The 18,926-nt window shown below is 36.0% G+C and overlaps 1 protein-coding gene across 3 annotated transcripts in view; it reads left to right on the top strand.

Annotated features, from left to right (window-relative positions):
* Positions 1-1,189: 1,189 nt before the first annotated feature.
* Positions 1,190-18,926, top strand: part of LOC134529418 (tau-tubulin kinase homolog Asator) — a 219,619-nt gene continuing 201,882 nt past the window's right edge. Inside the window, exons 1-3 of one of the 3 annotated variants that reach the window (XM_063363469.1) lie at positions 1,190-1,270; positions 1,369-1,441; positions 14,777-14,898. In XM_063363469.1, coding sequence (XP_063219539.1) covers positions 14,842-14,898 — 57 coding nt within the window. In that variant the 5' untranslated portion in view covers positions 1,190-1,270; positions 1,369-1,441; positions 14,777-14,841. Of the gene's footprint in view, positions 1,271-1,368; positions 1,442-11,372; positions 11,395-14,776; positions 14,899-18,926 lie in introns of those variants that run through there. The other 2 variants (XM_063363468.1, XM_063363470.1) reach the window with 2 other exon arrangements.

The raw sequence follows: 18,926 nt of genomic DNA, 5'->3' as shown, positions 1-18,926 counted from the left end.
GAGTTTGGGGATTTGAGTGACTCGCGACCCTCACACGATCCACATTATCGCGAGTGAGCGGAACCCCCGTGTATAAGGACGAGTCTCAAAGTGGACTAGGACCAGTGTAACCGGATGTTAAGTTCACCATGTACAGCATGTGCGATAAGAATAAACAAAGCATTTTCTCTTCTGTGAGTTTAATTTCGTAAATTAAGGCTCAAGCACAACTTTCTCTGGTCATGTGGCCGATTCTGACTTCTGATGATCCTCGCGCTCCACACCACAACTACCCAAGGATGCAGTAGGACCTGCACCAATGTAAATATATGGTACTATACACTGGCTGGCCCTTTTAATTATTTAAACCATCCGACGATTTCCATTGTGTTTTTTATTCATGGAAATGTTTTCGAGCTAAAATAATCAGAATCATGCATTACCATGTTTTCGACTGTTAAAGCTTGCACATGCAAGTACACAATTGTCAACCACATTTAACTTTTATTAGTAAACATTTCAACAATTTTTGTTTGTTTAAAATCGATCTATTTTTATACATATCTAGTAATTTGTATGTGCTAAACTGATTTTCCGCCTCTGGTATCTTAACTTTACGATATTTACCAGCATGCCTTCCAATTTAAAATGTCTGTATAAGTTCTAACCAAGAGGAAAGTCGAAGCAATGTCAATATGTAACTAATCTTACCTTAACAAAAAAATTATTCATAATTAATTATATAATTTTAATAATTTTAATCTTCTTTTTGAGCTAAAGTTCAATGTAACATTATCTGATTAAAATAATATTTTGCCAGTGACTACAAGAATACTGTATTTTAGCACCAGGCTAAGATTTCTTAAAATATCGTAACTCAATTTATACATTCCAAGTTTTTATTCCAACCATAATTAACACATAAAATGTTTGTTCGTTATGTCTCGAATTGGAATGATTATGAGAGCACTGTAAGAGCCTTAAGTAGAATAGATAAACTAATTAAAAGTGAATTTTGTGATTTTATCTAAATATTTTTGCAGCTTTTGTTTGGTAGAAAACTTTTTCGGTCTTTATGGGACTTTACTAACCGTTATGAAGTGTTAAATTTATGTCATTAAATACTTATTTTAATTTAAATATTATTATTTTTTTTAAATTTAAAAGTTATTGAAATTTTACATGTTAGGCCAACACATAAATTTCTAGCTCACGATAATGTTTTCCAACATGGTTGTATATCTGCTATCGCCCATGATAGTTGTTATATCGACCTTTCGTTTTTACGACGGTAAGAAAGCTTAAAATGAATTGAAATGAAATAGTTTTTCTAAATGTGTACCTCTTTTGGTACAGAATTATGTTCTAAAAAAAGTTATTTCTGTTCAGCCTAATATGTTACCATGGCGTGGCCTCATGTGCACCGACCTTTTGTAGCAGACGACATAAATGAAAACATTCTGTAAGTGTCTAACCGGCTATACTGGTTTTCTGTATTTGGCCTTTCTTGGTTTTTAATGAAAGTTATTTTTTTAGCAGGTTTATTGAGTTTTGTACATTATGCTGTTATATTTTAGATAAATTTTCAAATTATGAATGCAGTTTTTTAGAGAATTATTTTCCTGACATGTCACCTGTTTTCGCCGTTGTAGTGTCTTGTGAATTGTCTAAATAGTCGCTGGATAAACATGTCCTCGTTGCCTAAACGTTGTTCGTTCTAATCACGTGATGTTACAGTTCTGAAGAAGAGTTTCAAATTACAATTAGCTGGTTGTTTTTTTTTGCAAAAATAGCACTTCAAAACTGAAACATTATTGGTTTAGTATGCTAGTGGAAGATTTTGGGATATGTATTGTAAACAGGCCGTACAACAATCACAATAGGAACCCTGTAAATAATTTGTAACTTCAAAAATTGATGTATACAACTTTAATAAGCAAGCTGTTATCATCTAATTAGAAACGATCACTAAATAGGCTTTATATATAATTTAATTGGTTATTGCTAAGGAGAGGGGCTCATAAGAAAAAAATTCTAAACTCAATTTTTAATTTCCTGACTTTTTTGTTATTCTGCAGAAGGGTATTGGAATATTTCAATTTGTTTGCTAATAGTTTACAGCACTAAATATTGGTTAGGTTAGCTACAATTATAGGCTAAGTACTGTAAAATTGTGTGAAGTGTTGGTTAGGTTAGTTACATTAGAAACACTGTAAAATCCTGTAAATGGCTGGTTAGGTTAGTTCAACTACACTAATTATAACATGTTACAGGATCAGACTGAATTCAGGCATATAATGGAACAAAAATTAGATGCCATTAAACAGGAACTTAAACAGGAAATTACACAAGTAAGATCTCTGTGTGCTTAGCCGGGCAAAACATACAACGTAACACATTTTAAATACATTTTAGTAATGTAGCTGATGTAACCTAACTGACTTCACACTTTGCAAGAATCAATAATAATTATAAAACCTAACCTTGGAAAAATAATACAAGAATCACCAGAAGTTTATAATGTAAAAGAAAAGATTAAAAAAAAAACCTAAAATAACTCATCTTTGCGATCACTTAAAACTGGTCACATTTTGAATGACATACACTAAGGTAACAGAACAGTTCTAAATTTTCAGAAGTTTGCTTCTAGATATGGTACTTGATTTTAGGATAAGGAAATACCATATAAAATAAATTAAAATATAACTACCACATGTCAATCATCCTATTTTACTGCACTTCATTCATTGTATTTATAATCATCTAAATGAGAAATAATATGTTAACACATAGGGTCAGGTGGGGTGGATATGATACAAAAACCAAACTTTTTGAATATTATTTTAACTAAGAGCACCACAACACTGAGAAAAATTACGCACATTTCTTAGGGCTTTAGAAACCTAACCCTATTTCAATAAAAATTTAGTTTAATTAGTTAGTTTGATAAAAAAATAAATTTAGTGTATCATATTCACCCTGCGATTGGGGGAAATATGATACACAGGTGGGGTGAATGAGATACATCATTATATCCTACTTCCTAGCAACGCTATAAGTGTGGTGGGGTGCGTGTGAGACAGGTCAAATACATGCGTATCACCCACAAAAAATTTCATGACAATCAGTTTAGTGGTCCTCAAGTTCTGACATAAAATATGAAGTCATGTTACAGAATCATACATTTTGTCACAGTACATAAATGCGACTAGTGACTAGTAAAACAAATTCTTCATACAATTTTGATCATTTATCCACGTACTGTCCAATTATTGAACAATCTTCTCAGTCAACAACAAATTGAAGAAATACTGTGGTCCTAATAAGGATTTTCTCTCTATTTATAATAAATACAAGAATAGCAAAGGAATAAAAGCAGCTTACTACAAACTAAAATATGGAATGCTTAAAAATACACAGTTCTACATGTTATGTTAAATTATTCATATTACTCTAAAACATAAACATAGGGCCTACATAGAACAATAAGTTGTACAAATTGAAGTACAACAATTTGTTTATGTTCAGGTTTACCAACATACAGAAATAGCTTTAAGGTAAAAAAAAAAAACAAGGTTTTAATGACAACGTACCTTTCAAATTCAGCAGTGGAAAATAGAAATATTAAGCACTTTTTTATAAAACTACCTAAAATTATGGTATCACATTCACCCTATGCTGTGTATCACATTAACCCCATGTTCTGTATCATATTCACCCCAAAAATTTAGGCAACAATAGTAACTAAGATATAAATGTCAGACTATCTTTCTAAGCATTAAAACATAGAGGATTCTTTCCTGCACCATTTAAAACTATAATTTTGAAGCTATCTTCAATGCACACAAAGATATAACAAAAGTTGCTGGACCTAGACATGAAAATTATTTTGGTCGAATTATTTCTTGCTTGAGACTTTTTCATTTCCTATAAAATGTAGCTAAAAGTTTATAACATTCATTATGGAATGGGGACGTATAAAGAAGATGCAAGCAAATGTATTTTCTTCAAATTTTTTTTTATGTATCACTTTCACCCCAAGTTTTACACTGTATCACATTCACCCCACCCAACCCTACTTAATATTATCCTCTTTCCCACAGTTGGCATAGTTGTTTGCAACACCAGAGAGTATAGCACACTTATTATACTTCATATTCAACATGGAAAAACTCGCATCCTTCTGTGAAAATGCAATAATTTTGGAGAGCCACTTTTATTTAAAAAAAAAAAAATATTCTAAAATATTTTTTTTAATATTTGTAACATGTTTTTGAATCATTTCCTTAAAGAGCATAGTGATACTTAAAGTAATTTACCATTTGAAGTAGTGATTAAGTTAACTATGTTACAAATCATGTGAAATAGTAAGAATGATCATTTGGGTTAGGTTGGATACATTAAAAAATTAGTTGTCTGTAAAGTCGGTTTACGGACAAAAGTGACAACTTTATAACAAAACATTGATGAAATGATTGCATACTTTTATGAATAAAATTGAATCATTTTTATTGAATTATCACTATTTTGTATGGATACAAAGAAGGAGTGAAATGAAATCTACAATTTATTTGATAAATTTACTTTTATTTGCACTCATTAATTCAAATATGTTTATTACTTTAACAAAGAGATTATTTTAACTTTAACTTTTATACATGTTTGCTATTTAACTTCTTCCAATCTGTGTTATTCTTTTAAGGATAGGACGATGATAGGAAAAGTAGGAAACGAATGGGAGTGTTTCAAGTTTAATGTGCCTCGAAAAAGTCAAATCAATGATTGTTCCAATCGAGTGGAAGAGAGATAGATGCGGCGCAAGTGTACAATGAGCATAACGGGACACAGTGTAATGGGATAATGTGCATAATGGGACACTTTTTCCGTGCGTGCAGCCGGCGTTCATCGATTTATTAGACGTCACGTCAAAAACTTTAAAATTGTTAGGTAAGGTTAGCGACATTAAATTTCACCAATCCCTCACTTAGCATGTCTTCAAATTGCACGTATTCATTTAGCCCCATGTTAATTTTACTGCCCCAATCTTGAATAACACGTCTAAATTTCAGTTAGCATGAAATCGCCATAGGCAAAAAAAAAGTCAGTCATGACACCACGAAGTTTGCTTCAACTCTGTAAACAACAGATGTACCATGGTATACAGTTACCTATACGAGGGGGGAATTGATGCGCGCGCAGATCTGACTACACTATCGACTGTTGTACAAACATCAGCTATGGCAAGTTCAGTTGTGGTTATAGAGTGTAAAGGACGAAATGTTTTTATACCCGCGTGTATGCTGCTGGGCTGTACCATTGTAGCCTGGCCACAGACCGGGCTGTGATGAACTTCAGTCTAGCCAGTGGCAGGGGACTCGCATGCACAAACACAAAGCAACGTCTGCCATTCATCTGCCGGTTACTGTAAGTGCACAAATACTTGCAGTTGGAATTATATTGGAATCATGGCTTGCCAAGTGAGAGCGTAATGCATTATGTTCAAGTATTTGAGACAAAACTAGAAGTACTACGGCGTGCAGAATGTCATGAAGGCTACACGTATGTTGGTCACACTTCAGTTTTATGCAATTCAACTGTGCCTATAATTGTACAAAATAAGGACTCAATCAAATGTTTGTATATGTCTGACGCTGTTGGTTGTACTAGCGAGAATATATTTGACATTAGATACCGGAACAGAAATGAACAGATGATTCCCATGGAAAAGGTTGCTGCATGAATGGTGCGACGTAAAAAAAAAATATCTCGGGCCTGACAGGATGTAAATATATGGACAGTAATATTACTTTCACAGCCAGTAAAGGATTGTTTGGAAAGTTAGTGGAAAGGTACAGATGTGAGTTGAAGGTCACTTCCGGGTGGGCAAGCCAACCCACCAACTGACGATAGTACATACATAACCACCTATCTCCCGTTACACGGTGTCTTATTTGTCAAACAAAGATTTCCATGGTAGGTTTATAAAGATAAATGATGTAACATATTTATCGTTTAATATTATTCTACACATTTATATTATGTAAAGAATATTTCCCTACACATTATGGAACACATTAAATAAATTAGCCTTGCTATTTATGGAGACAAATGCTTCAGAATACTAGATTTTGGATAACACGAACATTTTTAGTAATGCGTTAGTCATGCTAAGTGAGGGATTGGTGTATTTTAAAATAATGTAAATGTTTGGTTATGTTGGGTTAGCTACATTAGGATGACAATTGGTTATGATAACTACATTTGAATAAAGTAATTCCTAAGTAACCATTAAAATAATTTACAGTTTTCTTTAATGTTGTTAACTTCACCTAATCAACCGTCTACTATATTTTAAAAATTAAAAGTTCCCTATCATTTATCTAAGTTTATCCCTGCATCCTAATGGCATGATCCTATATACATTGAGCCTATGGTACGTGAAGTTTGCTGTTTTAATTAGTGGACATAACAAGAACTTGTGGTAAAACAATTAATTATTATCGCTAAATGTTTACAAAAGAAGAAAAAAATTCCACGAGACCTGACATAATTTGTTTGTATTATGATAGTATTTTTGTTGTGACCTGGATCTTTCGACTTTCTAAATTAAAACAGCAAGCATCATGTACCACTGGATCAATGTATGATGTCATCAGGATTTAGGTATAAACTTGGATACGTGATATGGAGTAATTACCTTTTAAATTATTTAAAATGTAACTAACATAACCCAACCTACCATTCTCACGATATCACAGATTTTTAATATATAAACTTAACCTAAATACTAGTTAAAATGGAGACTACTGGTAAACTACTTGAAGTATCACAAGGTCCACGTAGAGAAGGATTGAAACACACGTAATTTATTTTTCCTTCAGAAAAGTGGCTCTCCTTCAGAATTACCAATCATGCTACTGGAAAATCATTTTGCCTCAGGTAGTTAAATAATACAATTATCACCTCGCCATTTTACATTCTGAAAAGGTCAGAGTGTTTGTGTTCGCTAATTTGATTGTGTTTATGTTTGTTGAATTGAGTATTATACAAACATTCATGTTATAACCAAAATTATTTCTTTGTAAGCAATCTCAATCTTGGCTCTAGCATTTAAAAAAAAAAAAATAAATAAATAAATTAGGAAGATGCTGTGTACTCAATAGAGTATCCATTATGTTTTACAATGTACTGGGTTTGGGACAGGTCTTAGGGTAAGTGAATAGAAAAATTAAATTTCCCGCAATGATGAATATCATTGGTTACATGAATTACTATGATGTTTTAATTTAGCAAGTTTCATTTAGATGTAAAAATTTAAATTTATGTGCATAATTCTTATTGCAATTTTAGCATGACCTTGACACATATTTTGGTGTTTGTTCCTGCTTAATGTGATTATACATTGTTAATTGGAGCATATTCATGATATTTTTAGCTAGTTACACCACCATGTGCTCTTGAAAGTTTGTGAAAATTTGTTTTTTCTGTTTTACGTAAAAAAAGAAATATTTTATCAAATTGTCAGTTGGACTGGATTCATATAGTCAGTATGATGGCAAGGAGGTTCTACTAGATTTAGACTTCTTTTACTCCGCTATTAAACTCATGCACCTCTTTTGCATCTACCATGTTCCCTTCAAGTTCATTCCACTCCGCCCCAGACCTCACCACGAGTGTGAGAGACTTGTCTTATTGCCCTCCGCCACAATACTTTGAAGCATCAGCCCACAGTGTCTCGTTTCCCTGCAGCCTGTTTCCCAGCTCGCCCCATCCTCCCTCACCCCCTGATCAACCGAACAACCTCCTTAGTTTTACATCTGCTTTCTACCCTGCAGCATGTTCCCCTCAAGCTCATTCCACTCTGTCCCAGACCTCACCACGAGTGTGAGAGACTTGTCTTATTGCCCTCCGCCACAATACTTTGAAGCATCAGCCCACGGTGTCTCCTTTCCCTGCAGCCTGTTTCCCAGCTCGCCCCATCCTCCCTCATCCCCTGATCAACCGAACAACCTCCTTAGTTTTACATCTGCTTTCTACCCTGCAAGAGGCTCCACCCAAGCTCTGCAAGATCACAGCTGGCCTGTGAGAGTCTCCTTCACCTCATCACCATTCCTACATACTCGCCACCCATCTTGCAGCGCTCTTTTGCACTTTCCCCAACTCAACTTGCTTGACTGGGTGTATGCATTGATATTAATCATCATTACATGTTCGTAAATTTTAATACTGGTAGATAATTTTTGCCTTGGTTAATGTGTATATTTGCAGCTTTTCCATGAAAAATTCAAAAATTGTATTTTTGACTACTATTTATGTTCCTTCATTTTCCCCACAAATCAGCCTCAAATAAAATTCCTACTGGATTCTGAAATACGCAGTAGTATGCAGGGTGGTGAAGTGCAGCGAAATTGAGTTATACGAAACATTAAAAACTTAATTACACAATTTCCCCCAACGTCAAGAATGTTCACAAATATTGTTTGAACAACTTTTACAGCATTTTAAAGGTGGCTGACCTCACATAACAAATCTTTTACTTAGTAATTATTACCAAGATGTGCGAAATCTTAACATCTTGGTAAGAAAATTGAACACATTTTTGTGGGATTTTAATTCTATAACGATTTTACATATTTTTGTTACCTTACCAAATAAATTCTTATTGGTTATGATCACCAAGAAGTGCAGTTCCCTAGCTGACAACATAAGATACTGTAAAAAAGTATTCCTCATTAAATGTGTAGCATCACTAATTAGATGAAATATCAGAACTAACATTCAAAATAACCTAATTCACACAATAACTGTTGTGCTAAATAATTAGTACACAAACCACTGCATATCAGGAACTTTCACAAACCATAATGTCTGCTACTATCTTGAATGTACTGAATGAACACTTGCTAATGAAAAAGATCAATGTACATTACAAACCAACTTATACAATAAACTTAGACAAATGAGCAATATTTAGAGATATCTGTAACATTAAAAATATTGCACATTATAATGTATTGTATAACCTAATAAATACATAACAATTAATGCACAATTATTTTAATAATTATAAATACGTAATAATTCATTTTTTAGAAGTTCGAAAAATATGTCAAATTAATTTCTTCCCCCCAGTTCACACAATTGCCCTATACACAACTTAAAATAACATCATACTGCAACAATCCTGACCTCTGGCTAGCTCAATGGTCCAACTGTTTCATACTTGTAGAAACTTCAAGAAATTTGCTGGGTGGCAAAATTACTGTTTAAAGTTCCATTAAATGTTACTGTTGATAATTTTTGAATTAAAGTCTCTCGAAAATATATACTGATTTTAACTGTTTTTATTCTTCCAGACTGAAAATTCACAAAGCATAATAGCATTCATCTTAAAACCAAGACACTATTACATTGTCTCACTAACACCATTATACGTTCGTCACTAATAAAATAATTTACTTCTAAATGTTAACAAAATGTCCGATGATAACAGAAGTTATTTATTACTGATATTAGTCCAGAGGTCTCACCATGCACTGAATAATCAAAGGAATTCGTCCTCAGTACAATGAAATAAATCACGTTTGCTTCATGGTATTTTGCTGATGACTGTGGTACTCAAATTCTTTTATAAAATGACAAAACAATGTTTCCAGTCGGCATCGCCCAGACCATAGCCATGAAATTCACTTTAACTGCTTTATTATATTTATTTGTGGAGCCATTGCTCAACCGCAACCTTTCGGTACCACGACCACACAATGACTAGCAGACAACTTGACTAACTCCATCAATGAAGGAAGGAGGTGGGCACGTATCCCCAACAGCCAGACACAAAAGTCTTCAAAAAGTCAGTCAATCCTGGCACATGTTGCAATGCATAAAATATCTCTATGCTCCTATATTTGTGGACCTTCCCTTCTCTGTCTAGAAATTTATCTGCCTTCAGTGTGTATGAATTATTTTTGAAATGTCACTGATACCTTTAATCAGCAGGAACTTTTGTCAGCATTAGAGCCGTTTTTCGCAATATTTCTTTGCATGTTAATAATGTTTGCAGGCTTTAACGGCCATTGTCAGAAGTAGCTTGGCTTCTGGGTTGTAGCCGTGTCCGTGGCGAATAATTCACCGACGTTTCGGTCGACATTGCAGTCGCCATGTCGACTGAAACGTCGGTGAATTATTCGCCAAGGACACGGCTACAACCCAGAAGCCAAGCTACTTTATTTCTTTGCATGATTATTTTGAATATCATCCTTCTTTTAATGTACTGTATATTAATATTTCTTTTGAAAATTGTATACTAAGGATGGTTAATGCTAACAAACAAAAAAAAAATTGGTTGTCTGTAAAGTCGGTTTACGGACGATAGTTTAACGTGACATCATAACAAAACATTGATGAAATGATTGATCCAAAAGAAAATGAAATATCATATTCGGCCTGAGACTGAGCCGTAATAGGTTTTTGCAACCAAACCATTTAGGCATTAAATATATTATATTCTCTGAGGAAGAAATTTTTTTTAAATTTTTCTATCTTTTGTATGATAAAATCTACCTCTGCATACTTTTATGAATAAAATTGAATAATTTTTATTAAATTATCACTATTTTGTATGGATACAAAGAAGGAGTGAAATGAAATCTACAATTTAATTAATAAGTTTACTTTTATTTGCATTCATTAATTAAAATATATTTATTACATTTGAAGTGTCGTGCGCACCGTATTTATTTTTACAAGTACAAAAAAAAATTCAGCTGCTGGGATTTGATCCGTCAACCTATCGATTGGTAGTCAGCGATGCTAACCGCACAGCCACGAGGCCATATTGGAAACAATGGTTTCAGATGTTATAAATTAATAATATTCCACGCACGATATTTGTTTGAATTTCTTTTAACTAGCATATTCTCTGTTGGACTCGAAATATTTACACGCTCGTGGGCTCATAACTATAATACGGTGTGTGATTTAGTTGATCAAATAATAACTCATGATAATAATTACCAATGTCAAACTAAAGCGTGAAAAGTATCATACCAGCAATAAATATTTAGTTACACAGCTAAAACAATACTCATACAACACTGTTTAAATATACTGATTTACACTAGTAATTAAAATAATACATACTTGTTAGAACGCCATTTCCTTGCGAATATACTCCCGTGGCGCGGTGCACAACAATAACCTCGAACCCCGCTATGTTGTCGTCTGCCCCAAGCCGTGTGTGGCGATATGCGCAGGCATGATCCAACCGGCGCGACCCGCCGATCCCTGCAGCATGGCGGGGTGAAACCTGAGCAGTACGCCGCCACGTGCCGGCCGAGTTCTCTGTACCATCCACAACATACCAGAGAGATGCCACGCATGCGTAAACAGGACACATCCGTAGTGGAACAATTTTTTGTGCGTGCAGCCAGCGTTCATCGATTTATTAGACGTTGTCACGTCAAAAACTTTTTTTATTCTGTACAGCTTTTCACGTTGCTTGAATACTCTTAAGAAAACATTTGACAGTTGTTTGCTCTTTTCAAATAGGTAGCATGTTGAGAATTGTTGTTTACAAGGTGGTGGAACATCCATTCTTTGAAAGTCTATATTTTCCATTCTGAAAACATCCGTATAATAAATTAATATGTAATTAGTTACATGTCCAATTTTTTTTCTTTCCGTATATGACCTGTAAGTATGAATTTTGATCACACAAGTAGCAGAATTACCAGTTCTGATGCAAATGCAATCTTGGTTCTGTCATCCTGACTTAGTTTTTTCATTCTCAATAATGTGAAATATAAATGTGCTTTTTTAATTATTACTGTTGGATGTATATATGTAACATTTGCGTCTACCCCTACAGGTAGTGAGTGTTCAAGATTTTCACTGACCTAAGAAAATAAAATATGTCTGTTTTTACTTCTTTTTTGATATAAATTTTCTTAATGTGATATATTACCATTTTTGAGTTGTTCCTAGACCTTACTAACAAAAAAGGGCTCATCAAAATACTTTTACTACTAGTTTTTTCATGATAACAGACAATAAAAATGGGGTGTGTCTGTGTGATGAAAATGGCAGTGTGTTGTACGTGAATACATGTACGTAACAGGTAATATTTTCTATACAAAATATCAAATACACTATTTTGTGTATGTTATTATGTTTTAACACTAAGAAGTTGTGTATAGGCTGACATATATTTTTGATTATATATTTGTTATTTTAACACCATATACATTCACTGTAACTATTTTACATTAATGTTTTATGTATGCCGTTAATAGATTTAAGCGAGAACTGACGATTGTAACTTAAACGAACGTCGTAGTTTCTCCGAGTCAAAAATTATACTTAATGGAAATCTCCAAACGCAGCAAAATGACCTCAAAATGAGGTGCTTCCCCTTCACCGGTCAATGACCTCAAAATGAGGTGCTTCCCCCTCCACCATGCGCGATGCTTCACAGTCCTCTCTTAGCATAACAAATTCTTTGATCCTTTAGCTATCCAGTGGTGTAATTAAATTTTGGATGGAGATGTAGATATGTAGCTGCAATACCAAATTTTATTCACGTATTTTGTTATCATTCATTCTTTGAATTGCCTCCCACTATGGAAGCAATTTTAAAGACTTATTCTTGTCAAAAACAAATAGGTACAATACTATTTTATTACTACTTCACAGTTTATACTTAAGCAGTTTTGTGTCTTCATCTTACAAACGTACGAGTATATCTACATTATATTACTAAGGTGTTTGTACATTTAATTTGGTAACTGTTGTAAAATTTATTAACTTACTACATTTGTACATTTAAATTAATTTGATTTCATCTAACTCGGTTCTGGCGATGCCAAGACAAGGAGTTACCAAGAATCCTCATTGCATTGCCATACATATATATACATATTTATAATATTGATACAATTTACCGCGGGGGTTCGTAAAGGATAGCCCAATTAAAGATTTTTATCACACACACAGTTTTATTTATTACCACTACTTGTCACTTACAAATAATCTTCTAAATGGGCAGATAATTAATTACAGGTAAAGAAATGTCAATTCCCCAGTCACTCGTTCCACACACCTCGCTGGGCCGCACTTCCGGTTCAACTCTCGCTGCAGCACCCCTCATGGGTCTCCGCCGCGGGACTCCGTCGCCGCACTCCGCCGCCGCCGTCACACTCTTCGCCGAGATCCCACATGACGACTCGCTCGCCACTTCACTCGGGACTCCGCCGCGCCCGTGACTCTATCGCCCGGAAACTCCCGACTCCACTGAACTCACTCACTCCCTGCCCTGGAACCTTCGTCCAAGGACTTCGCCACTCTGCCGCACCCGCGGCACTATCGCCCGGAAACTCCGCCGCGGGAGAACTCCCGACTCCACTCACTCACTCAAGACTCTCTGCCCTGGAACCTTCGTCCAAGGACTTCGCCACTCTGCCGCACCCGCGGCACTATCGCCCGGAAACTCCGCCGCGGGAGAACTCCCCACTGAACTGAACTCGAAGGTCGGCCCAACCTCCCTATGTAGCCCTTGGGTTCCTGTCCAGAACAATCGGGCATGTCTCCGAGATATCTCGCGACCTTCGCCGTCGAAATGCCCAGAAACGCATCGTGAGTCCTTGAAGGACGCGGTGGCTGCTCAAAGAACGCCGATAAACGCAACAAGCATCGGGTTCCCACAAAACGTGCCGATAAACATGTCTGAGTCCTTTTATTCCGCAGTGCGTCCTCTTTAAGTAACTCAATCTGAGGCAGGTGCGCGCTGCGACGGTCAGGATGTCGCGAGATAGTACGACACGAGATACCAGGGAGATGATGCGGGTGGAAGGGGGCGCAGAAAGGCAGAACGAGCGCGGCGACACCAAGCACTGCAGCCAAGCGCGATCGTAACATTATATACGTAAAATTTCTGTGGTCTATTATGGAATCAGCTGAAATATAGAAAAATGTGTAAAGTTTGAGCTTCTGCGATCCATGTTTATTGTTTTCACTTTATAACCTTGTTCATTATGCCATGAAAACAACTCTGAGTCAGAAATACAAGTCAGTAAAATAATAGCTTTGTGTTTACCTTGTAACAACTTTGTAAGAAATTAGCTTTAGTTAATAATATGGAAAACACTATGTTTGTTCAAATATATTAATATTTCTGGCCCTATGGTACTCAAAAATTGTTTCTGAACTATATAAAATAATCCTGTTAATTGCATGTGCTTGTTGTCAATCATCTTTTAATGCTTTAATCGATCCTTGAGTTTGTAGAGTGAAAATAAAATATTAATGGTAAGTTATTTGTAACCTGACATAAGGAAATTTCATTGTCATTGATAACTAAATGTTTTTTATTTGATCAATAATTGTTGCAAATCATTTAAATTTACACTCATAACATAAATCACAGACTAAAAGAAATCAACTCAAGAAAACATTGTCTGAATTTGGGTGGTCTTAAAATAATTTAGACTAATTTTAGGATTTTTTAAAATCTGAATAATGCTGCAACTCTCTAATTACATGTGAAATAATTAAATACTAATACAAAGTAACAGTAAACTCATCATATAGTACTGCAGATAAAATAAATAAGTGGCAAATTTATTGAACATCATAATCAACATGTTTAGAGATTCCTCAATCAAACTTTGAGTAAAAAGTGTTTTAATGTTAGGTTTATTTTGATGGTCCATAGCATACTTTGAAAATTGTATTAAATAAAATTACTGTAAGTATCTGTTACAATTTTCTGAGAAGTTTTGTAATATTTGATGTTCATGTGCAGGAGCCAAGAAGATTACTCTTAAAAGTATAAGAGATGTGTTGGCAGACTAATGCAGAAACATTACTATGACAAGTGAGGATCTTCTACAGCCAGGCCATGTGGTCAAAGAACGTTGGAAAGTGGTAAGTTGAACAAAGAATTTTTTTTTTGTTAAAAGTTTCAGTGCTTTAAAATAGCCCCTTATTCTTGGTATTGCTATAGATGATTTTTATAAAATACAGCAAGTGTATCATACGAGTGCAATATTTTCCTTAAGGAGTTATATGCTATTAGTGCAACTGAAATTGTTAATAGGGTTGTAAGTATAAATATGAAACTGATTATTGATAGAGATTTAATTGAATATTTACTGAGATATTTTTATATTATTAAGTGTCATGTAGATATTGAATGATTTTTGATTTTATACTTTTTTTTTTACATGTTATTATAACCCTTGTTGAACAAGATACGGCCCGTGATAACAATGCTTAGGGAAAATGTGATAGGTTGCACTCTTCTTTGGGATAGAATCTTTGTGAGAACCAAGCTTAAAGTTGAACTATAGCTAGCTGGGGATTCTTCTTGGGCTTGGCTCAATATCCTTGTAACAACCCAGATTACAGCCTTCGCCATGCAATCCAGTAATAATAATTTGTTATAAAATTTTTCATCATATTTCAGGTTAGATGTAAAGTTTTTCCTTTTAGAAGTTATTATGAACGTAATTCTACGGGTTTATTGTTTTTATTTCTAAATGCATAAGTTTATTTTAGAAGTAATTTTTCTTTGCTGGCTTCTTTCTTTGTGTGGGAAGGTATGCTGATGTAATTCTTCTTCATTATTTCCACGATCGAGGCTTTGTTTCACATGCTAGGCGTTTGAGTCACTGTCACAGGAGTGAGAGAGAGAAAATTGCTGCGTCTTGGGAACAGAAGTAAGAATTTTGTGGAAGTTTCTGTTGCCATGCGCCGTGATTGGCTGAGAATTACGTCAGCGAGCCCAGGTTACTGTCCGCACAAAGGCAAGGAAGGCTCTATGAGCAGTCATTGTCCGAGCACCGTGCTGGGCTGTCATCGTTGTTCGATTGCCGGGCCGACCAGGCCGTGGTGGGGCGATGTCTCCGTGTTTCCTCCTTTCCGGATGTACAGTTAAATTTTTTTTTATGTTCAGTAGTGCGGAATATTTTGTGATTTATACATGAATTAAAAAAAAGGTAATACATCAAACATTGCATATGAATTACTTTGTGACCTGCTACCAACCTGTATGTACACTCATCACCTAATTTTGAGCTATCCGGAGGTGGTGAGTGGTAAATTTGGCGCACGTTGGGTTAGCTCAAAATTAGGTGATGAGTGTACATACAAGTTGGTAGCAGGTCACGAAGTAATTCATACGCAATGTTCAATGTGTTACCTGTTTTTTTAATTTATGTAAAAATCACAAAATATTCCGCACAACAGAACACAAAAGAATTAAACTGTACATCCAGAAAGGAGAAAAACACGTAGACTCTTATTACGAATTACATTATATTGCCCGGATAAGTTCTGTGCCGCCAACTAGTATTTTTGGCACAATTTAAAATTTTAATTTTTTAAAAACAATGTCACCAGTCATTCTTTTGCTGCAAGAACTTAAACTTGTTCCTCCTCCTGTACACTCCCATTCAACCTTTGCCAGGCCTGCCTCCCCAATTTTTCCCAGCCCTAGATCCAATTTTTGCCAAGTCGTTTGCGAGTCAGACTGTGTATCCATTTATTCCCGCCTTGGCGCACGAACATCACCTGTAATTCGCCTCCAAACCGTGACAAGAACTGCAATGTCCTGCAAGTTCTCAGGGCAGGCTACTTTCAAGACCTCCCCTGACGCGAGCACTTCTGGACATGATCTCTAATCATTTTCACCATCGTACAGTCACGCCTCCAGGTTCTGTAGAGCCCCTTTTACACTGGCATCACAGTTTTAACCCCTCCCCCCTCTTCAAGTTTTCCTGGAAACACCGGTCCAGAAAAATGACTGGACACTAACCCCGGCCAGGGTCGGCCTGTCCCCAAGGCCATGACTCCAGTCCCAAAAAGTACTGCTCCTGCACCCTAGTGGTAGTTTTACGAATCACTTCCCCTGGGTGTTTGAATGCCCGCTAAACGCCTGCCCTCTGGCGTCTCCTGCAGTAACCAGTACCCCGTAGTTCCTTCCCAGGCCACCAGAGTGCTGGCCTAGTCTGCTCCATAAGCCCCATGCTGCTAGCAGTTGCCTCGTGTGAGTCGACCTCTACTTGGTTCAGACACACCTCAGTAGGTCGTGCTGACATCGGCCAGTACCACCAACTTCGAGATATCGAAGTCAGTATTTCTAGACAAGCCCCTTGGTAATCTTTGGAACCTTTTGGTCCGAAAGCCGAAGCCTCCCCCATTTATTTTCTTAAACTTCGCCTTTTAATTACTTGTCGCTGCCATCCCAAATTTACTGCGTGCCGCAATTCTGGACTGACCACTTTGTATCTTCATCATCAGGACACTTCTCCGTTTTTCTTTTAAGATGTAATCAGCTAGACAAGGGATATGATTACCACAACTGTAGTGATTAGACTTTAGTCAGTCCATGTAGCTCTACCTCATAGGAGTAGTCATGTTTTATTCAGCATAATTTATTAATTTATTTTTTTTAATAATGAAAACGTCCGCGACAACCGGGAGTTCACGAGGTCAGCACATCCGGGCTGATCCTGGAAGCCATCTCCCTGTTTGGTGAGTTTTGACAACTTTTACTCCCCGACCATCATATTGACTAGAAGGCATTTATGCCTATTTTGCCGACTGTTTGTGAATCAGTCCTGAACATATATGTTTCGGATCTGTTCACAGACAGGGTACAAGAACCGAACACATTCCAAGGATCAGATCAGTTTCCAAGGGTCGGATGACTAAGGCCCTCTGACGTCCAGTCAGCTGTTCCACTTCGTCCAGCAATCTTCAAACCGCCAGCCCTTCAGTGTCTTTTAATCTTTTTGGACTAGCATTGAATCACGACGTTGAACAGATAAGACAGCCAGAAATTTTCATTTAGGACTTAAAAGATCCACCGAAGTCTGGGACTGCGACTCAGTTTATTGTTACGAATTTTATTTAAATTGTTTTAATGATCCATATAATTGTCTAATAAGGGTCGTCCCATTCTTTTAATAATGTGATTATAAATCCATGTTATATATATATATATAATCAACTTATAAAATATGTGAAAATAATCAAAAGTAAAATAAAAAACAGAGGTACTTATATCTAGACAAAATTATTATTTTGCCTTCTGAAACCAAAAGATCCACTAGTTACCCCCAGTCATCAGGAGAGTGAATTGTAACAAAGTTATAACATAACTTGGGTTTACTCTGTTATGACTGAGGAATGTAAAAAAATGGTAGCAGAGCCTGTGGTTTCAGTTATAGGTAGTGTGTGATTTCGTCTATAAGCAATCTCAGTAATATTACAAAACTAAAAAAATGTTTTTTTAAAATTTGAATTGTTGATATTTATAATTTTTGATACAAATTTTAAGCTGGCATTATTCGTATGTAGTAACGAGACTATTTGTAACGTTTTCAGTGTAAAATCTCTATGCGATATTCAGTTTAGTTATGTGAGACGTCTTTTCAGTTCCGCCTCTCGCGGGACGTAGCAGGGCCCCGTAGCCAGACAGCTGTCACGACCTCCGCGCGACGTGTTATCGTGTGGCAGTCACGTCCGACCTTCACCCCACCTCCCCTCACCGTCTCGCTGGCAGCCGGCTGGCTGTCCCAGGGTTATCTCACGCATGCGTGCCTACGTGCTGACACCCCCCCTTCCACACCCGCTTGTCCTTTCAGAGGTCATTGCTCCTTTCTTTTCCGGCGGGAATTCTATGTCGTATAAGTGCGTAACCCACTGAGCATGTAGAATAAGATATATTATAATTTAAGTTAAAACTAAAAGTGTTCTTGCATAGTATGTAAAACTAGAATAAGAGTTGCATGTTTCTTTAGAGTTCTTGAAATAAGTTAAAATAATTTCAATTATGATTACTCCAGAGTATCTTCTTAAGGACGAGGTAGCTATGAACTCGCTTTTCGTGGTCAACCCACCTCGGGAGATGCCCAAGAGCTGAGGTGCCAGTCGCAATTGCAGCCAGC

Source organism: Bacillus rossius, chromosome 2 (genome assembly GCF_032445375.1).
Source record: "Bacillus rossius redtenbacheri isolate Brsri chromosome 2, Brsri_v3, whole genome shotgun sequence".
Lineage (NCBI taxonomy): Eukaryota > Metazoa > Arthropoda > Insecta > Phasmatodea > Bacillidae > Bacillus > Bacillus rossius.
Note: the sequence above shows the minus strand (reverse complement) of the source record. Positions and strands in the feature narration are given on the sequence as shown.